The sequence below is a fragment of the Entelurus aequoreus genome, linkage group LG09 (assembly GCF_033978785.1).
Source record: "Entelurus aequoreus isolate RoL-2023_Sb linkage group LG09, RoL_Eaeq_v1.1, whole genome shotgun sequence".
NCBI lineage: Eukaryota > Metazoa > Chordata > Actinopteri > Syngnathiformes > Syngnathidae > Entelurus > Entelurus aequoreus.
Window position 1 is genome coordinate 37,215,486 of NC_084739.1, and position 21,859 is coordinate 37,237,344.

At 40.9% G+C, this 21,859-nt stretch overlaps 1 protein-coding gene across 1 annotated transcript in view; it reads right to left on the minus strand.

The window, feature by feature from the left end:
* LOC133657400 (rab11 family-interacting protein 2) overlaps nt 1–21,467 on the minus strand; it is a 32,995-nt gene extending 11,528 nt beyond the window's left edge. The window contains exons 1-3 of the mRNA XM_062058688.1: nt 21,146–21,467; nt 19,979–20,500; nt 835–1,229 (exon numbers count right to left, since the gene is read on the minus strand). Of these exons, the coding sequence (XP_061914672.1) occupies nt 835–1,229; nt 19,979–20,331 (748 nt within the window). The 5' untranslated portion in view covers nt 20,332–20,500; nt 21,146–21,467. The remainder of the gene's footprint in view (nt 1–834; nt 1,230–19,978; nt 20,501–21,145) is intronic.
* Between the last annotated feature and the right edge of the window lie 392 nt (nt 21,468–21,859).

Consider the following 21,859-nt stretch of genomic DNA (forward strand, 5'->3'; position numbering starts at 1 on the left):
TTGACACTCAGCATCAAAGGTTGGAATTGGGGGTTAAATCACCAAAAATTATTCCCTCTGTTGAATCTTATTCTACTTGCTAATTTCCTGTTCAGAGCTTGTTACTCTTCGCTGCACTTTGGTTTTTGCTAAACTTCTACTGAAGTGTACTGAACTGTTGTTTGGCTACTTTACATTCAACCTAGATTAGCCGTTAGCATGGCCTCCTGTCTCCTCCTGCTTGCTCTAGCTTGGTGTGTTGCATGCCTGGCATCTCCTCCGGTGAGGATAGGTGTAAGAAATGTAGTTTCTTTGTCGCCATTGAGTTGAGGATTAAAAACGTAGAGGAACAGATCCCCCATTGAGTGAGAACATACTTGCTAGCCACCTGTCAAAACGCTGCATTTTTTTGACAACGTGTTCGTTGCAGCCTTTTTCCAGTCGCTCTCAATTTTCTGGGCCACAAGAACATGTCGTCAACATGCATCTCCGTGATAAAAATCAATACAATAAGATGTGTTAGCTGGGAGACCAAAATTAAACAAGTGTCCAATAGAAAAACAACACATTCAAATAAAATAATTCCTGTGGACTGATTTTCATGGTTGATTATATCACCTAATCTCAGCATCACTATGCAGTGCTGGATTGTATTTGAAATATGAGAGTATGGATATTTTTAGGGGCTTTTGAGATAAATGAGAGTGGCAATTTTAGAGATGTGTCTGTTGTATTAATGACCACATTACTTACTGCCAAGTTAAAACTACCATACTCAACAGGTAGACAGTGAGAGCTTTGAACAATGGTAACACAAATGACATGCTATACCATTTTTTTTTTATATTTACTCACCGCTTTCCTCTATGGAGTTCATGGAGTCCAGTTTGGGGCGAGAGTGGGTACCAATGAGATCTGACATGGAATGGGCAGCAGAGAGTTTATGGGCCCCAGAGAGCAGCGATTTCTTAGGCTTGGTATCAGTTTTGGCTTTTGGTATATGATGATTGAGTTCGGAGTTGTAAACTGCAGAGTGAGGCAAGATGGCTGACGAAGTGTCACCTAAACCACTGTCATGTTTTCGACCCTTCATCTTCCCCCTAAGTTTAGAGAAAGGTGAGCGGGGCTTTTCCTTCATGGATAAGTCAAACATACTGGCTGTCATGTTGTTCCGCATAAACTTGATGTTGACTTGGATACGTCCTCGCTCTTTTTTTTTCTTTGATGGCTTGGAGTTCAGGATATACCAGCTGAAATGAGAATGGGAAAAGCTTAGCATACTCTGTATTAAATGAGGCCATTTATACAAAAAGGAACAGGATTCATCCTGTTGAATACCCATTTAAGCAGAATTTATGGAGACGATACAAGGTTAATTTGAGCAGACTAATCCAAAAGCGACACACCAGTGGAGCGGCTCAAATTATTTCATTTATAGAGAATACATTTTGGACAAACATAATTCTTTGCAAATCAGAATATAAAAAAATAGCCTGCTCTTGAATAAAAGTATTTCAGGCTTCTTTTTGGGCACTTACTCATTTAACTTCCCCACGTTTTTAACTGGAAGTAATGGGATTTATGCATTCACTCCGAGGAAAAATAAAATGGCATTTGCACAAATCTGCCCTTTGTTGAGAAGTGCAAAGACAAGCAATTGGGACACTGAACCACAGGGTGACCAGCCAGTTCATTCACGCTAACTAGCCATATCCTCTGTGTTATCAGACATTTACAAAACACAGTTCATGAAACCAAAATACTACAACAAATAAATGCGTAAAATAAAATAAACAATATTTTAATAGGATGGGACAATCTCTTCTAATCATTTTAACTGCAAAATGATGCTACCGTACGATAGAGCTTGACTTCCCAGAGATGAAATTATTTTTCTTGTTCTTTGTTGAAACAAAATCCGCAGCAGCGATGCGGGTTGTAGCTGAGGACTACACTTCATTTTGCATTACTCACTCACTCAAAGACACAATCCATAATACATTTCACACAATTGACATACTTTTTAATAATAATTTATGCTACACTAAAAAAACCCCACCTGTTTTACCAATTAAAGAGCTATTCTTTTTGTATAGGTAATTGTCATTACAAAAGGTCATCACAAATATGCACGTCTTCAATGACATTGCTGCATGATCAATGCTTTTGTCGTTTCGATGTCCCACTAACTTTCAATGAATATATTTATGACTGGTATTATATCCTATGAATTCCATTATGAATAGTTATCAGTTCAATTCCAAAATATGTTGCAACTGGCTTGACGCAACTGCAGCTATTGAGTGCTAATCTAAACCATCAAGCTTGTGGCCCAGTAGCCCATCATGAAGGGCCTTACTGGATCCATTTCCCAGGCTGCACAGCATGTTCGGTCAGATCAGCATCCACAGCAGGCCTCCGCTGTGGGGCCGGGGCTGCAGCTCAAGTGCGTCTCAAGGCCAAGATAAACCTTGCATTTGCAACGACAATCCTCCTGTTTGGCCCCCAGACTGCTGAGAAACTCACCACAATCAACAAACACAGGTGCACGATAATTATGTGCTGCCCACTCAGATACAGAGACAGTATTTTCTCCCCAAAATATCAGTTCAAAACATCACAAATGAGCCGTAGCATATAAGACAGTGGAGTGTGGATATAGTTTCTACGGTCCAGGTGTCATTGTAAAACTTGCCTGCAGTGTGGGAATGGGCTGACGAGAAGCGTGGGCAACACTACACTTACCAACACTATGATGAAAAAAGCCCACAGCCTTGGAGTGAATAAGCACCGGCAGAAAAATAAAATCTGTCCCACATCCACACTGATTATAACATATTACATTGTCTAAACTGCTGGGCGGTGAGGAAGTACTAATGTGTTTCCTTATTGCTGAGCTAATTAACACCAGATCCAATTTGGTTGATATGTTCCTGTTTCCTTAATGTAGAGTTAAGCAAGAGCATGTGGGTCTTTAAGGGTCGAAAATCAACCTAATTTGTTAGTTTACACTACAATTATTACGTCAGGCTTTTGGTAAATCACAGTGATGTTTAATACAGTCTACACCTCACCATACATTAGCTAGTCTTTTATCAGTCAGTGACTATCAAACATGAAGTAAAGCAAAATGAACCAGAAAAGGTATAAACTGCATTACTTCCAAAACATAAAAAAGATTGAATGAATAGAATGGTCAATTGGGGCTGGGCGATATGGCCTTTTATTAATATATCGATATTTTTAGGCCATGTCACGATACACGATATATATCGCAATATTTTGCCTTAGCCTTGAATGAACATGTGATGCATATAATCACAGCACTATGATGATTCTATGTGTCTACATTAAAACATTCTTGTTCATACTTCATTAATGTATGCTCATTTTAAACTTTCATGCAGAGAGGGAAATCACAACTAAGTCAATTTACCAAAACTATATTTATTAAACAGTTATTAAGCAGTGGCACAAACATTCATGTCATTTCCAAAACAGAAAGTGCAAGATTGTCAGAGACATTTTAGAACAAGCTATTAGTGCACTTTTGTGCATGATGTCACTAAGATGACATATCAAAACAACACTAAATTAAAGTGTACTTTTTGTACAGAACGCCACTACAATAGTTAAAAACAAATAAAGTGCACTTTTGTGCATGATGTCACACAAGATATTTCAATAAGTGTCACATAAAAATTAGCTGCATATCAAATAGTGGGGAAGTCCGATAATGGCTTTTTGCCGACATCCGATATTCCGATATTGTCCAACTCTTAATTACCGATATCAACCGATACCGCTATATATACAGTCGTGGAATTAACACATTATTATGCCTAATTTGGACAACCAGGTATGGTGAAGATAAGGTCCTTTTTAAAAAAAATTAATACAATTAAATAAGATAAATAAATTAAAAACATTTTCTTGAATAAAAAAGAAAGTAAAACAATATAAAAACAGTTACATAGAAACTAGTAATTAATGAAAATGAGTAAAATTAACTGTTAAAGGTTAGTACTATTAGTGGACCAGCAGCACGCACAATCATGTGTGCTTACGGACTGTATCCCTTGTAGACTGTATTGTTATATATTGATATATAATGTAGGAACCAGAATATTAATAACAGAAAGAAACAACCCTTTTGTGTGAAAGAGTGTAAATGGGGGAGGGAGGTTTTTTGGGTTGGTGTACTAATTGTAAGTGTATATTGTGTTTTTTATGTTATGTTTTATGTTTTTTTATTAAATTAAAAAAAAAAAAAAATTATACCGATACCGATAATTTCCGATATTACATTTTAAAGCATTTATCGGCCGATAATATCGGCAGGCCGATATTATCAAACATCTCTATCAAATAGTATATGTCCTATAGCAGGGGTGTCCAAAGTGCGGCCAGGGGGCCATTTGCGGCCCGCAGGTAATTTTTTAACGGCCCCACGGCACATTCTAAAAATACGATGAAAAAAAACAAAAAACATAAAAAGTGGTATAAAAGAGCAAACAGGTGAAATGTAACAAGAAAATGTTGCATTATTTACTCTAATAACACAAAGCTGCCATGCAGGCTATTTCTTTCTTTAAAAAATAATAATGAATCAAAATCAATGTCATTATGAATTATTGACCTATTCAAGGCTCCATTTACTTCACATTAAATATTCCACTTTGAGATATTTTGGGGGGAAAATGTTGCATATTTTTTGGTTACCATTTAAAAAACAAAGTTTTTTAAAGAAGGGCCTAAAACGAACAAACATAAACAACAATAAAACTTATAATTGACGGATAGATCTAAAGTTGATCTTGAGACTATTGTGGTAAAAGTTAAAAAAAATGTTGGATTTATTTTTTTAAACTTTACTGAGCAGTACCCTTTTGGATCCCCAATAATTTTAGTGGGACTTTTTTTTTTAAGTGTCATTGCTCAAAAAAATAATGAATAAAATCAATGTTCCATCCATCCATCCATCTTCTTCCGCTTATCCGAGGTCGGGTCGCGGGGGCAGCAGCCTAAGCAGGGAAACCCAGACTTCCCTCTCCCCAGCCACTTCGTCCAGCTCTTCCCGGGGGATCCCGAGGCTTTCCCAGGCCAGCCGGGAGACATAGTCTTCCCAACATGTCCTGGGTATTCCCCGTGGCCTCCTATCGGTCGGACGTGCCCTAAACACCTCCCTAGGGAGGCGTTCGGGTGGCATCCTGACCAGATGCCCGAACCACCTCAACTGGCTCCTCTCGATGTGGAGGAGCAGCGGCTTTACTTTGAGCTCCCCCCGGATGGCAGAGCTTCTCACCCTATCTCTAAAGGGAGAGCCCCGTCACTTAAAATCAATGTTGTTATGAGTTATTGACTTTTTTAAGAATCCAATTATTATATAATCTCAAATATTCCACTTTAAAAGTTTATTGGGGGAAAATATTGCATATTTTGTTTTTTTCCATAAAAAAACACGGTTTTCCTTGACAAAAATGGCATACAACTTAAATCTTTAAAAGTGTTATATTGACAGATAGACCTAATGTTGATCTACAGATTTAAACCTTGAATAATAATAATAATAATAATAATAATAATAATAATACTAAATAATGACACATTTGACGTCCCACTGGGGTGAGTTTTCCTTGCCCATATGTGGGCTCTGTACAGAGGATGTCTTTGTGGCTTGTACAGCCCTTTGAGACACTTGTAAATAAACATTGATTGATTGATTGATTTGTAATATTTTTTTTGACCAAAACCTTTTGGGGTCCCCGGGATCAAGTCTGAGTGGAGGCCTAAATGTATCTTTTTTATACATATATTGTATTGGTTTTTAAAATAAAAAATATCAAAATGGCCCCCGCTTGCTTAGATTTTTCAGTGTGCGGCCCTAAGTGGAAAAAGTTTGGACACCCCTGTCCTATGGTGTTGATGTGGAAATAGTTGCTTCGGCATTTTGTGCGTGTAGCACCGAACGGAGATGTTGACATGCACAGTTTGAAGCACTCTTCATTCTCTAGCGGGTGACTTTTCAAATGGTGCTACAAATTAGCAGAGCTGTTACTTTTTGTAGCAACGCTTTTGCCGCATAATTGTTCAACATATTCCCGCTTGAAGTCAAACCACCGCCAGACGATGGACCCTGTGCTGTTTTTCTTGGAAATTAAATCTTCCTTCATTTGTTACTAGATTCGCACCTTCTTTCTCTCGTATTACCACTCTCAACGCTCCGTTAGCATCACAGCTAATGTTACCTTGTCGCTACCTCTCTGTTCTGTGAGAGCGTATGACGTCGCTCACGTGACGTGTGTAAGAAGGTGCGCTTGTTTTAAGTCTCTGTGAGAAAAAGAGACAAGAAAGAGTGGGAAACGCATGCAGTTTAATGCCCGCAGCTAAAAGCAACTGCGTGAGAACGTATACTCGAATATCACGATATAATCATTTTCTATATCGCACAGAGACAAACCCACGATATATCGAGTATATCGATATATCGCCCAGCTCTATGGTCAATCATAACATGTTCATTTATTAGCAAGCTCCACTTGTTTTAAATACAGTAGGTCAATCAGTGCTACCCATTTTAGTGATCAGGCTAAAAATACTCTTCCTACAGAAAGGAGGCCAAGAGCCATTTCTAAGCCTCATTAAAAGGGTCACAAACAAGGTAATATCCATCCATCCATCCATCCATCCATTTTCTACCGCTTGTCCCTTTCGGGGTCGCGGGGGGCATATCAGGTCAGTAAATGGCCACAAGACAGCAAAAATGTTTGACTTCATCCTTTTCGTAAAAGAGAAAGAAGTAAATATAAAATCACACTTATGCTCGGAATGGTCTCAAATCTATACCGCGATATACATTGCAGCCTCAACAATATATAATATTTTTTTGGCATATAAATGACAAAAGAACCATTTCAAACCGGTTAAAAAGGCTCCTAATTTGGCTGCTCGAGTATGCGGTAACATATTGCATCATTCCCAGCTGTATTATTTTCTAAAAACTATCATTAATTTATTGTTACTAGCTGGTAACTTTCTCTTGTAACATGGTTGTATCTACACTTCTATCTGCACAATCCACTTATTCTTTTGTTGTTTGGATACTTACAGTTAGAGGCAAGACTGGCCATACCAATGATTCTTAGAATTTCCAAGATCATTGAAAATTGAATTTTTGATCACAAATATAAACAGATTTATAAACAGTATGGTGGTTGAACATTATCAATTCATTACTTAATTTGTCTCTTATATTACACACTCGCTAAACACAAACAAAACTATCATTGCCTGTGGTTTGAATCCTTGTTTTTGCGCAGTAGTCCTCTTGTGTCTAGGAACGTACTTTCTGAGTTTGTAAACAATAACAAAAATAACAAACACCAATATAGTAATGATAAAAAAATTATCAATCTAATCACTGTAGTATCGACCATATACTGACACTGTACCTGGTATTGTCAGTTCCGATATATCGTACTGTAGATGGACATTATCTGTGTTCACTAGAGAGGACACAACATTGCGTTGAGGATGCTTGGCGCTGTTAAACTTCCAGGAAGCAGCTAGAATATGTCAACAAGCATAATCCCGATATATCGATAGAATACAAATTCATTTTGTCAGGCATATTTGTGAGTATTGTGCAACCCTAACTTATGTTGTGGCAAAATATAGCACAGTAACGTTACTACTAACAGCAAAAAGAGTCCAGAATGTCCACTAATATTAATTCCCATACATCCACTTATTCATAGATGACTGCCACAAACCGATTCTGTGCAACCTGCTACAATCTGCAAGAGAATGTGTTGCGATTTTGTAGCTCTATTTAGCGAGTATTTAAACTTGGGATGTTCTGGTTGGGGATTTATGCTGAGGAGTCCGATACTGATAATCCTTGAGTAAAATCGGCCAATACCAAAAACTGATACAGATCACATATATTAACTGTAAGTGTTTCATCTTATGTATGAGTGCTAGTGACAGTTTAAAGAGGAACTGCACTTTTTTTTTTTGGAATTCCGAAAATCGTTCACAATCATTGTGGGATTCATAACGATGGATCTTTTTTTTTTTTTGCATTTAAAATATTAAATAAATGTGATCAAATGTTTGCTTACAATGGAACCTATGGGAGGCGTGCAATTCCGCCTTTAAAGCCCTTAAAAAACATTCAAACACCTCCATTGAGGTTTTATAAACATGATGTAAGTATATATGTGATGTTTTAAAGGGTACATTTATAATAACATTTAATATTTACATATTTTGATCATTTTAAGCATACGCAGCGCATCAATTTAAAAAATGCATCACGCTTACTTTTGTTTGCTCTTGATCGCTGTTCATTACTCACGGCAGACTTTATGAGAGCCAACGTAATAAAAAATATCTTACTGTGCAATGTCTGCTGTCAATAGGATGCCGACTGCTACAGTAGAATGTTCAAATATTCCCATTTAAATGAAAGAAACCAAGCATCTTTTTGTGTCTTTGTCGACATTTCCGGGCCCTAAATGGCTGTCAAAGTGTACCAACTCGTCAGATTACCGTAATTTCCGGACTATAAGCCGCACCTGACTATAAGCCGCACCAGCTAAATTTAGGGGAACATACAGATTGCTCCATATATAAGCCGCACCCGACTATAAGCCGCAGGGTTTTGATGTGTAATTACCGTAGTATATAGGGGTTCCTGCTACCACGGAGGTGATTGTCGGGACAGAGATGACTGTTTGGGAACGCAAAGCGTCCCATTTATTAACATAAATCTTTCAATCATTCAATCAAACTTTCACATCTTTGACATGGCGAACAGCATTCGTGCAGAGTACAAATAATACAACGGTGCAAAGTAATACAAAGTGCTCACCTGTACGTTATCAAAATAACCAGCCTACCGGTATATGAAAAGTCAGTCTTTAATCATTGTGTCATCGTCTTCCTCCTGCGTACTAAAACCACCGAAATCCTCTTCGTCGGTGTCGGAGAAGAACAGGCCGTAAATAAGCCGCACCTTTGTATAAGCCGCAGGGACCAGAACGAGGGGAAAAAGTAGCGGCTTATAGTCCGGAAATTACGGTAATTCCTCAGACTTTTTCTGTCCAGGTGAGATGCATGATTTATGATCTACAATAAACTTGCAGGGAGCAAAGAAGCGAGAAAGCAGCAGATCACTTATTGATGTTAACTTAGGGACACACGGTAGTGATCACGGCGCCGTTAAAATAGATTGTCTGCTTAGGGCATATAATGACAATATTATATCACTAATACATTTACGAAATGTAAATGGAGTACCGTTGCCGGTTTTTGATTGGTTATTTATTGGATTTAATGGGCGAAATAGTGGACATCCTGTTAGCTCTGCTGTATGCAGACTTTTATCTAGTTTATGTAATATTTAGAATGCATTAAAAAAAATCTGTTGTCATGGCTTTGATAATGGTTGTCAACGATGGGCAACATTTTTTTTAAAAATTGCAGTTCCCCTTTAACAATATCAGTACAATATTTAAAATAGTTAATTGTTATTTTTTATGACATACAATTGTTTGGGCAAAACAAAGTCATTAGTACACAACAACAAAATAAAAAATGATTGTCTAATATTACCGTATTTTTGGAGTATAAGTCGCTCTGGAGTATAAGTCGCACCGGCCGAAAATGCATAATAAAGAAGGAAAAAAACATTTAAGTCGCACTGGAGTATAAGTCGCATTTTTTGGGGAAATTGATTTGATAAAACCCAACACCAAGAATAGACATTTGAAAGGCAATTTAAAATAAATAAAGAATAGTGAACAACAGGCTGAATAACTGTATGTTATATGACGCATAAATAACCAACTGAGAACGTGCCTGGTATGTTGACATAACATATTATGGTAAGAGTCATTCAAATAACTATAACATATAGAACACGCTATACGTTTACCAAACAATCTCAGTGTTTCCCATAAACTGCCAAGATACCTGTGGCGGTGGGGGCGTGGCTATGGGCGTGGTCACCATGACATCATTGAGTAATTTGCATAATTTACTACAATGATATGATTTTCTCTAAAAATGTATACTTACTAATTAATAATAACAGTTTTGTTTTAAACGTCCATCCATCCATCAATTTTACAATATAATTACAACACTTTATGAAAATATTTATATACAGATTTGAACAATAAGTTATTCACTGAAATATATTTATTAATTGTGGTTCTTACAAAAAATATATCTTATAAAAATATAAAAGCTAAAATGTCTCTTAAAGCTCTGCCCCTTTAATTAGTGTATACTAAATAATTTAACTTTAGCCTACTACTACAACAGTGGCGTGCGGTGAGGTTAATGTCTGGTGAGGCAATGCATCATCACAGTCAGATTTACAAACATATGAACCCTAAATAGTATCTTATTCACCATGTGATTGGCAGCAGTTAAAGCTCATACCAGCATTCTTTACACATACAAACTAGCACACAAAAAAGCACATTTAATTAAAAAAAACATTATTATGGTCTTACCTTTCTTGCTGGACATCCAGCCTTTGCGTGTGTACCACGCCGTTTGAAAAGAACGGGTCTTCTGTCCCGAAGTCAAAAGCAAACCTTTTAGCTCCGGCGTTGGTCTACCTTAAATTATTACCTCCTGCTTCGATTGAAAGTCCAGTTTAGAAAACTGTTTTATTTTACATATGTAATCCTCCATGTTTTTAATAAAAGTTCAGGCGAGAGGAAATAAAAAAATGCTGCACTTATTATTGCTAACTTTTTTTCTTTTTTTTTTTTCTTCTGCGGCAAGGAATGATCTCTGGGATCACTACCGCCCTCTACCACCAGGAGGCCGGATTACTGCGAGCCTCAGACAGTACGTCTTTGGCAGCAGTTTTATGAATGCTCAGCTGAAGAAATACGTTACACACATACAGTTGTTGACAAAATACACTGTACATTATATACCTCAGCTAACTAAACTATGGTTTAGTTAGCTGATATAGTTCATATAGCAATACAGTCTCACTGCACAGCAGCTCAGCAGTTGTGCACATTCCATGTTGAGGCACAAATCAGTGACGTGCCTCAACTGGCTGCTGATCACCGCACCGTCTCTTCACAGTATTTGAACGGCAAATGTGAAAATAAAAATAAAAATAATCTAAAACTGGGGAAGTTAAATGGAAAATAACTTTAGTATAATCACTGGATACATTTAGGTATGTGGGCTTGTATTAAGCCTCAGGGAGTTGAACGCCCCTGCCTTACATAGTTCCGGGTCACCCTTGGGCAAGGTGTAGCACCCGAATGCCCCCCCCATCAGGGTTACGATACCCCCCATGAACTACACTAAAAGAGGATGCGTTACCCGGCCCGGAGGAAGCCCGGGGCCCTCCTCCGGAGCTAGGCCCGGAGGTAGGGCTCGTAAGCGAGCGCCTGGTGGCCGGGCTTGCCACGGAGCCCGGCCGGGCACAGCCCGAAGAAGCTACGTGGACACACCATCTTCTCTGCCACGTGGGCCCACCACCCGCGGTCGGAACCAGTGGGGTCGGGTGCGTTGCCAAGTGGATGGCGGTGAAAGTGGAGGCTCCGGACGGACCAATTCGGGGCAGCAGAGGCTGACTTTCGGGACGTGGAACGTCTCTACGCTGGTGGGGAAGGAGCCTGAGCTGGTGCGAGAGGTGGAGCGCTACCGGTTGGATCTGGTGGGGCTTACCTCTACGCATAGCAAGGGCTCTGAAACCACACTCCTGGACAAGGGATGGACCTTGTTCACTTCTGGAGTTGCTCAGGGTGTGAGGGCACAGGCGGGTGTGGGGATACTCACGAGTCCCCGGCTGAGTGCCTGTACGTTGGAGTTCACCCCAGTGGAGAAGAGGGTCGCCTCCCTTCGCCTTAGGGTTGGAGGGGGGAAAACTCTGACTGTTGTTTGTGCATACGCACCAAACAGGAGTGCAGAGTATTCAGCCTTCTTGGATACCTTGCATGGGGTCCTGTATGGGGCGCCTGCAGGGGATTCCATAGTCTTGCTGGGGGACTTCAACGCGCACGTGGGCAATGACAGTGATACTTGGACTGGCGTGATTGGGAGGAACGGTCTCCCTGATCTGAGCCTGAGTGGTGGATTGTTATTGGACTTCTGTGCTAGTCACGGACTTGCGATAACAAACACCATGTTCAAGCATAAGGATGCTCATAGGTGTACCTGGTACCAGAGCACCCTAGGCCAAAGATCAATGATCGATTTTGTAATCGTATCAGCTGATCTGAGGCCGTATGTTTTGGACACTCGGGTGAAGAGAGGGGCTGAACTGTCAACTGATCACCATCTGGTGGTGAGTTGGGTTAGATGGCGGGGGAAAAACCTCTGGACAGACCTGGCAAACCCAAGCGTGTAGTGCGGGTAAACTGGGAACGTTTGGAGGAGTCCTCTGTCCGGAAGGACTTCAACTCCCACCTCCGGCGGGACTTCTCTGCCATCCCTGTGGGACTTCTCTGCCATCCCTGTGGAGGTTGGGGACATTGAACAGGAATGGGCAATGTTTAAAGCCTCTATTGCTAAAGCTGCAGATGCGAGCTGTGGCCAGAAGGTCTTAGGTGCCTCAAGGGGCGGTAACCCTCGAACACCCTGGTGGACAGTGGTGGTCAGGGAAGCCGTCCGACTGAAGAAGGAGTCCTACCCGGGTATGTTATCCCAGGGGACTCCGGAGGCAGTTGCAAGGTACCGACGGGCCCGAAGGGCAGCGGCCGTGGCTGTGGACGAGGCTAAGCAGAGGGTGTGGGAGCAGTTCGGGGAATCCATGGAGAAGGACTATCGGGCGGCACCAAAGCTGTTCTGGAAGACCATACGGCACCTCAGGAGGGGGAAGCAGGGAACCATCCAAGCTGTGTACGGCAAGGATGGGACTTTGCTGACTTCAAGTGAGGAAGTCGTGGGGCGTTGGAAAGAGCACTTTGAGGAACTCCTGAACCCAAATACATCAGACACACCCTCCCTGATAGGAGCAGGGCCTGAGGATGATGGGGGATCGACGTCGATCTCTCGGAGTGAAGTCACTGAGGTAGTTAGACAACTCCACAGTGGCAAAGCTCCGGGGGTTGACGAGATCCGTCCAGAAATGCTGAAGGCTCTGGGTGTTGATGGGCTGTCTTGGTTGATACGCCTTTTCAACATTGCGTGGAAGTCTGGGACAGTGCCGAGGGAGTGGCAGACTGGGGTGGTGGTTCCCCTTTTCAAAAAGGGGGACCAGAGGGTGTGTGCTAATTACAGGGGTATCACACTACTCAGCCTCCCTGGGAAAGTTTACGCCAAGGTACTGGAAAGGAGGGTCCGGCCGATAGTCGAACCTCAGATTCAAGAGGAGCAATGTGGATTCCGTCCTGGTCGTGGAACAACTGACCAACTCTTTACGCTTGCGGGAATCCTGGAGAGGGCCTGGGAGTATGCCTATCCAGTCTACATGTGTTTTGTGGATTTGGAGAAGGCGTATGATCGGGTCCCTCGGGAGATCTTGTGGGAGGTGCTGAGGGAGTACGGAGAGAGGGGAACCCTGTTGAGGGCCATCCAATCTCTGTACAACCAAAGCGAGAGTTGTGTCCGGGTGCTTGGATGTAAGTCGGATCCGTTTCCAGTGGAGGTTGGTCTCCGCCAGGGCTGCGCTCTGTCACCTATCCTGTTTGTGATTTTCACGGACAGGATTTCTAGGCGGAGTTGTGGCCATGGCGGAGAGGGTATACGTCTCGGGGGGCTAAAGGTTGCGTCACTGCTGTTTGCAGATGATGTGGTCCTGATGGCACCTTCGGTTCGTGACCTTCAGCTCTCACTGGATCGGTTCGCAGCCGAGTGTTCAGCGGCTGGAATGAGGATCAGCATCTCCAAATCTGAGGCCATGGTTCTCAGCAGGAAACCGATGGTTTGTACAGTCCGGGTAGGGGACAGGACTCTGTCCCAGGTGGAGGAGTTTAAGTATCTCGGGGTCTTGTTCACGAGTGAGGGAAAGATGGAGAAGGAAATCAGTCGGAGAATCGGAGCAGCTGGGGCAGTATTGCAGTCTCTCTGCCGCACTGTTGTGACGAAACGGGAACTGAGCCAGAAGGCAAAGCTCTCGGTCTACCGAGCTATCTACATTCCTACTCTCACCTATGGTCATGAAGTGTGGGTAATGACCGAAAGAATAAGATCGCGGATACAAGCGGCCGAAATGAGTTTCCTCAGAAGGGTGGCTGGCATCTCCCTTAGAGATAGGGTGAGAAGTGCAGTCACCCGAGAGAGACTCGGAGTACAGCCGCTGCTCCTTCGCTTGGAAAGGAGCCAGCTTAGGTGGTTCGGGCATCTCGTGCGGATGCCTCACGAACGTCTCCCTAGGGAGGTCCTCGTTGCACGTCCCACTGGGAGGAGGCCCCGCGGCAGGCCAAGGACCAGATGGGGGGATTACATCTCTTCTCTGGCCTGGGAACGCTTCGGGATTCCCCAGGAGGAAGTCGCAAATGTTGCTCTGGAGAGGGAAGTCTGGGGGTCTTTGCTGGAGCTGCTGTCCCCGCGACCCGATTCAGGATAAGCAGTTGAAGATGGATGGATGGACTGGATACATATAACAATTTAAATTTTTTTTTTTTCTTTTTACATTTTTTTTCTTTCCATGATGGCAGGTGAGGCCCCGCCTCCCCTGCCTCTAGTGACTGCACGCCACTGTACTACAACCATATTATTTACCAGCAACATACAGTGAAACAGAGGCAGAGGTGTCCTGCCACAGTCAGTAACAAATAAACATAAAACAGTAGTGGTGGTCGAGACACAGAAATTCATCAAACATCTGATCCACTGAACAAAGAGCTCCATAAATCTTGATCCTACACTTCTCTTTTGTAAAGTAAATCTGAACAGCCGATATGGGCATCTACATCAAGTATATGATTTGCCTGAGAAGCTGGACAGGACAAAAAAAAAAAAAAAAAAGCAGAAAAACCTAATTGTGGCGGCCTTAATTTTTTCGTGGCGGGCCGCCACAAATAAATGAATGTGTGGGAAACACTGAATCTGTCACTCCTGATCACTAAATCCGATGAAATCTTATACGTCTAGTCTCTTACGTGAATGACCTAAATAATATTATTTGATATTTTACGGTAATGTGTTAATAATTTCACACATAAGTCGGTCCTGAGTATAAACCCCCGGCCAAACTATGAAAAAAACTGCGACTTATAGTCCGAAAAATACGGTATTTTAAATCCTTTTTGCCCTAAAAAAGATGATGCTCTATTCCCTGAATCTGTACACATTAACAAAAACAACATAAAAAAATAAAAATATCCATCTAATTACTCTAGTATCGATCATATAATGTTACTATATTACCTTTGTCGACACTACTAATTTATGGATCGATCCACCCACTTCCCTTACATGTTGTGTACTGACTGCAACAACGGTTGTTGTTGTATTTTTCTCTCTTTAGACTCTTAATCTACTTGTTAAATTTCCTGTTAATAACAAATGACTTTCTGCTGTAACGCAGTTCCATCTACCCTTCTTAAACATTATTAAGAACGTATTTTGTCTCTTTTTTCAAGCCAGCTGAGCACCTATGTTAGCTTTTAGCATTCCTGGTCCTGTGCTAATAATCGGCAATGGGGCTTACACACTTTTTCGTGAAAATCGGCGATAATGACCGGTGGCCAATCGATGCGCACATCCCTAATTTAAAACCATCTAGATTGTTTAATAAAAATATACTGAGCAAACTATTCTGGTGTTTTGGGATATTTTTTATGAAAACATGTAGTGCTCTTCTCAACAAGCAGCTGGTGCTGCCGCGGACCGCCCCAGAAAAACAAGCAATAGAAAAAAAAATATTTAAATTTTTAAAAATATTTGGTTTTGAGTTTTATGTTTGCTGCTCACTTTTGGTCTCCCACAGCATCACTCAAAATTGCATGCACATGCGTCCAAGGCCATTTGTGCAAATTAGACAATGTCCCACCCACGGCCACTCACAACTCAATGCCAAAATAGATTGCAGTCCTGTGGGAAAACCTGTTTAGGCTACCACTAAAATAGATAATCCAAGGGTTACCAGGTCAGTAACAGAGGTGCTAGTCTCTATATTCTAAGTGTTTCACATGATCATTTAATTTAAATGGGACCTATTATCAGGCATGTGAGCACCCTTTGAGAGAAAAAAAAAAAAAAAAAAAAGGACAAATGACAGAAAAAAAATAAAATTTCTATCGGCAAGAAGTGCTGCCACCCAAGCCCCGAAAGAACGTTTTGAAAATCAAGACTACCTTTCATGCAATTAGGTGCATTTGTGAAGTGGATTATATTTATATAGCACTTTTCTCGAGCGACTCAAAGAGCTTTACATTGTGAAACTGATTACATTTAGATAATCCCAGTGCCATGGGTAAAGTGCCTTGCCCAAGGACACACCGGCAGTGACTAGGATGGCAGAAGCGGGGATCGAACTAGGGACCCTCAAGTTGCTGGCACTGCCGCTCTACAAACTGAATCACACCGCCCACATTTCTACACAATATTTTACCGTTAGATTTTATTCTCATCTACCAACCTCTTTTGGCAGTCTTGTTGACATTGACATGTCCCATGTAATGTACCACAGAATGTATACCTTCTCGCTGGCTAATAATAGATGTTCTAGAACTACAACTGATTCGGAACTAACAGTCATCGGACTGTAATCATCCAAATATGATAAGCAGCAAAGTAGAAAGCCTTCAACTCTGTGGCTCGGGGAGCGAATGCAGGCGACAATAAGGCATCTAGGCTAAATGATGCTAACTATGCTAACTAGTGAGCATGTTTCGGTGCCCTTAATCATCTCCCGGTCCTGCAATTCAGTGCGGCGTTTAGGTAAGAGGAACAGCGAGTACCTGCGCTTGAGGCAAGTATTCAACAAATTTTGTTTTGATCCTATTTTTTGATGTTGTAGTGGGTAATAATTCAACCACGGAACTGTTGTTATTGTTAGGGAGTCCGGTCGGACGGGTTTTCACGGGACACATTTCCGGTGTTGTTGCACTGAGAAGCCATGGAGGTCTGAAAGTCATTGAAACAATTAGCTTAATCTTTTGACACTCTTTCTTCGACTGCCATTCTTGCACAAAATTTCATAAAAAAACGCATTAGTGATATTTTGACGCAACATTTGACATGCCTGTATTATGCAAAAATAAAATGTCTTACCTACTGGTACCTGTTTTTGAGTAGTTAGGATCCATTAAAACATTGCGCAGATATTTATAAAACAATCTTTCCTTCCTTCATACAGTACTACCTCCAAACGAGGCGTTTGGAATTTGCACAACTTGTGACATGTGACATCAACGAATAGGTCCATAAATGGTAAAGGCTTACCCGAAGAGCTGTGCGCAATATCCGCCACTGTAGTCCGACATTGTAGTCAATAAGTTCTTTATTTTTCTCTATCATCTTGTCGTGGGGCAGACTGGCTCGTATGGACCTGGGCGGCATATCGGTTTTATTGATAAATTCCAAGTTTTTTGTTGCAAGCAATTTAAAAAAAATCCAAAAATCTTTATTTTTCTCTTCTTGCTACGGCAGTTTTTGACCCCAGGAGCTTCCGTATCTTCCACCCTCCCTCTAAATTAAACCTAGCAAAGTATGGCTAATGCTAACGCTAACGAAAGCGAGACGTTTATTCCAAAGAAAATTAAAGTGTTCTACAGTTGAGTGCAGGAAATGTAACTGTTTACAAGGCGAAAAGACCGCAACAACAAACAAACTCCGGCTAAAAAGCAGCTTATTGTGGAGGAATCATTTACACCAAGTATGTATGACGATACCATGTATGATGAGAAAGAAGCACAGTAAAGAACGATCACTAAAGCAGTTGCTTTGCACATCGCCAAGATGTGTGAAAGAAAAAGCTAGTGTTTATCCACTTACTAAAACTATAGTCCTCCCTGAACGCCTCCCTGGGGCGGTGTCCAGGGCGCGTTTGACCGGTAGGAGACCACCGGGATGACGAAGGACACGGTGGAGAGACTATGTCTCCCAGCTGGCCTGGGAACGCCTCGGTATCCCCCAGGAAGAGCTGGACGAAGTAGCTGGGGAGAGGGAAGTCTGGGCTTCTCTGCTTAGGATGCTGCCCCTGCGACCCGACTTCGGATAAGCAGAAGATGGATGGATGGACTTTATTAACCTCAATGTTGAAGATTATTATTTATTTACATCCAATGTGCAATTTTTGTTAACATAAGTATTTTATTCAAGACAGAAGTATAGCTTTCCAGAGGAAGCTCTTAATATAGTTCTTTGAAAAATATTTCAAAAAAGTAAAATTTATTTCTGGTCTAAAAGGAACAGCATTATTCAAATTAGAATTTTGCTAAAAGTAAGATGCAGTGTATGCATTGCCATTTCAAACTACTAGTTTTTCGATCAAATTAAAAAAAAAAACGTATTATGAATTATCTCTCATTCGTGCTTATTGTTTTTTTTTTAAAGTAGGGAAAATTGTAAATCTCCTCTTTTGAATAAAAAAAAAAATATCTGAAATTTTATTTTTGGCCGAGACTCGTAAATGCATGGTCATTCTCCACTGTTGCCATTTCTAATACAAAGTTATATGTTGACATAAAAACGCTAGAAAACTACAACATAGCTGAGGGGAAGAAGCCAAAGTCGAAGTGGAGGCACGTAAATAAGACAGCCGACAAAACGGCACATCCTGAAGAGACATTGAGAAACCAAGGACCGCATTAACAAGTTATGTAGACCAGCGTTTTTCAACCTTTTTTGAGCCAAGGCCCATTTTTTTCATTGAAAAAATACAGAAGTACACCACCAGCAGAAATCATTAAAAAATGAAACTCAGTAGTCGATATTGACAATAAAAAGTTGTTCTTGCCATTGTTGGATATGACTTTAAACCATAACCAACTATGCATCACTATAGCTCTTGTCTCAAAGTAGGTGTACTGTCACGACCTGTCACATCACGCCGTGAACTTATTTTGAGTTTTTTGGTGTTTTCCTGTGTGTAGTGTTTTAGTTATTGTCTTACGCTCCTATTTTGGTGGCTTTTCCTGTTTTGTTGGTATTTTCCTGTAGCAGTTTAATGTCTTCCTTTGAGCGCTATTCCCCACACCTGCTTTGTTTTGGCAATCAAGATTATTTAAGTTGTGTGGACGCTATCGTTCTTTGTGGAGACATTGTTGATTGTCATTTTCATTTCGGATGTACTTTGTGGACGCCGTCTCTGCTCCACACGCTGTAAATCTTTGCTGTCGTCCAGCATTCTGTTTTTGTTTACTTTGTAGCCAGTTCAGTTTTAGTTTTGTTTTGGATAGCCTTTCCTAAGCTTCAATGCCTTTTCTTAGCGGCACTCGCCTTTTGTTTATTTTTGGTTTAAGCATTAGATAGCTTTTGACCGCTGTCGTCTGCATATTGTGATCACTACAAACCATCGTTGTCGTTCCCGACATCTACAAAGCAATAAGCTACCTGCTGCACCCTACTGATATGAAAGAGTATAATACGGATACTCTGCCAAGCTCTAGAAAGCACAGACACTCAACAACGGCACATTTATTTGCCGATTATAATTACTGGTTTATAAAAAAATGTTTTTAACCCAATTAGGTGAAATTACATAATCTCCCACAGCACACAAGACTGTATCTCACAGCACACTAGTGTGCCGTGGCACAGTGGTTGAAAAACACTGATGTAGACCACAACATTTTTAAATGTAGAAACAAAATCATATATGACCCCTTTAAGAGATGACACACTACTTCCTATTGAGAAAACTGATTTAGTAGATGCAACTTCTGTAAATATTTTCCACTTCCTATACTCTGTTCTAAAATGAACCATTGTTTATGATAGAAACCAGGCAGACCATCTAAGGAGAATGGTGGGAAAACTTTACCAAATTCTAAATTAGTCATTATTTATGTATCTGTTATTCTTAATCAATTGATTATTAAGGCTGGAAATCTGGAATACTCACTCTGTTTTCTGTTTTTCCTTGTCGTCAAACGCTTCATTGAGATTGACGGTCCTCTGACCGAGGAACTTGTCCAGCCCGACCAATGACCGATGCATAACAATGAAGCACAGTTCATACACTTCCGGGTTGCCATCCAAAAGTAACCCTGGTAATTCAAACGAAGCTTCTTCTTTCCAGACAGGGTTGAGTGTCTTCTCCGCCACTGATGTTGAGTACTTTTCCTTCCCCAGCTGGATGATAGTGTACGCATCATTGGTGCCATTTTTGCCTTTGGGCTGTAAACCCGAAGCTTGAAGAACAGTGGCTTGGACATGAGTTGGAAACCACTTCTGTGATTGTTCACCCAGGGACATTGTCAATTGTTTATAGTGTTACAGAACTGAACGTGTAATGTAAATAATGTGTAGTGTAATGTAATAAAACATACTTAACAATAACTTGTTGTTCATGTTAATGATGTCTACCTACAGTAATAAACATACACAGTTCAATTCACAGGTGTCCAAGCCATTAGAAAGTCATCTGGAGGGGGGAAAAAAGAAACACAATGAAAATGTACATCTTGTCCTATGATCGATGGCATGAGTCATGGTGCACAGGAATTACAGCAATAATTACTTGTTCTGAGAGATTAATATACAGTATTTTCAGAATATAATCGTCCTGCTACACTGAACACTGCTGAAATGCATGTGATTATTTTATCACCAAGAAGGACAAACGGTAGTAAATGGATGGATGAAATAAAAGTGATGATCACATCATGGTGACACTTAAATCAGTGATGCAGAGGAAACGCCCATGATTACACTATCACTACTAGTGACTGACAATATTTTCAATTATTGTTTTGTATATGGCTCACATCGACACATGCAATGTTATACAATGAAGAGTCTTAATCTACTATTTCAACTACATAACGCAGAAAGTGCACAGTACATTACTGTGAGTGTGACATGTCGCTTGCCATCGTCAGCCAATTTGCAGAAGCTTGACACGGAGAATAAAACATTTGTTTACCGAACAAGACACTAACAATAAACAACAACTATTACCGAACACATGTTGTGATTGTTTAAAACGAGCAAGTTGCACCACAACATTAGCTTTAAGCGGCTACCTACAGCGCTAGCAGTCACACACCACTTTATAGATTACTCTTACCTGAGAGTCATTTGAGGCGACATTTCAGTCCAACACGGCTCGACTTCATTGATAAACAAACGTGGTGCTTTTGTTTTCCTACACCAGGTACTTGTTAGGATAAGTTGTAGTTCGAGTTCTTTCTCTCCATTGCTAATCACTTGCCGTCGACCGGATACGACAGCTACTTCCTTGTCTGGCGTCACTTCCTGTACACGCCGGCGGAAGTTGAGGCCGCGATCCGAAGCTAAGATTTGGTTTATCGCCTCGTCTATTGCTACATCCAACAGCACAGCAGGTTTTCGGCATTTCCAAGCTCAAATAGCAGCAGATCAAACAAGAAAGCGTGTGTGAGTCGTTGACCGGCAGTGAACTGGTGACCGGCAAGATGGCCGACAAGCTAATGTCACGTGGCTGATGACGTCAGCTGCAAAGCCTCTATAACTCCCTCCTGCTGCTGTAAAACGACACACCCAACGGAAATAATTACGTGGCATGTTTTTTTATTTTATTTTATTATTGAACGACAAACATACATTTATAACATCAGCGAAACATGTCAAGGAAAGAAAACAAAAGCAAATACATATAGAGTGAATTAATTAACGTGGACCACGACTTAAACAAGTTGAAAAACGTATTCGGGTGTTACCATTTAGTGGTCAATTGTACGGTAAATGTTCTGTACTGTGCAATCTATTTATAAAAGTCTCAATCAATCAAAATAATAAATAA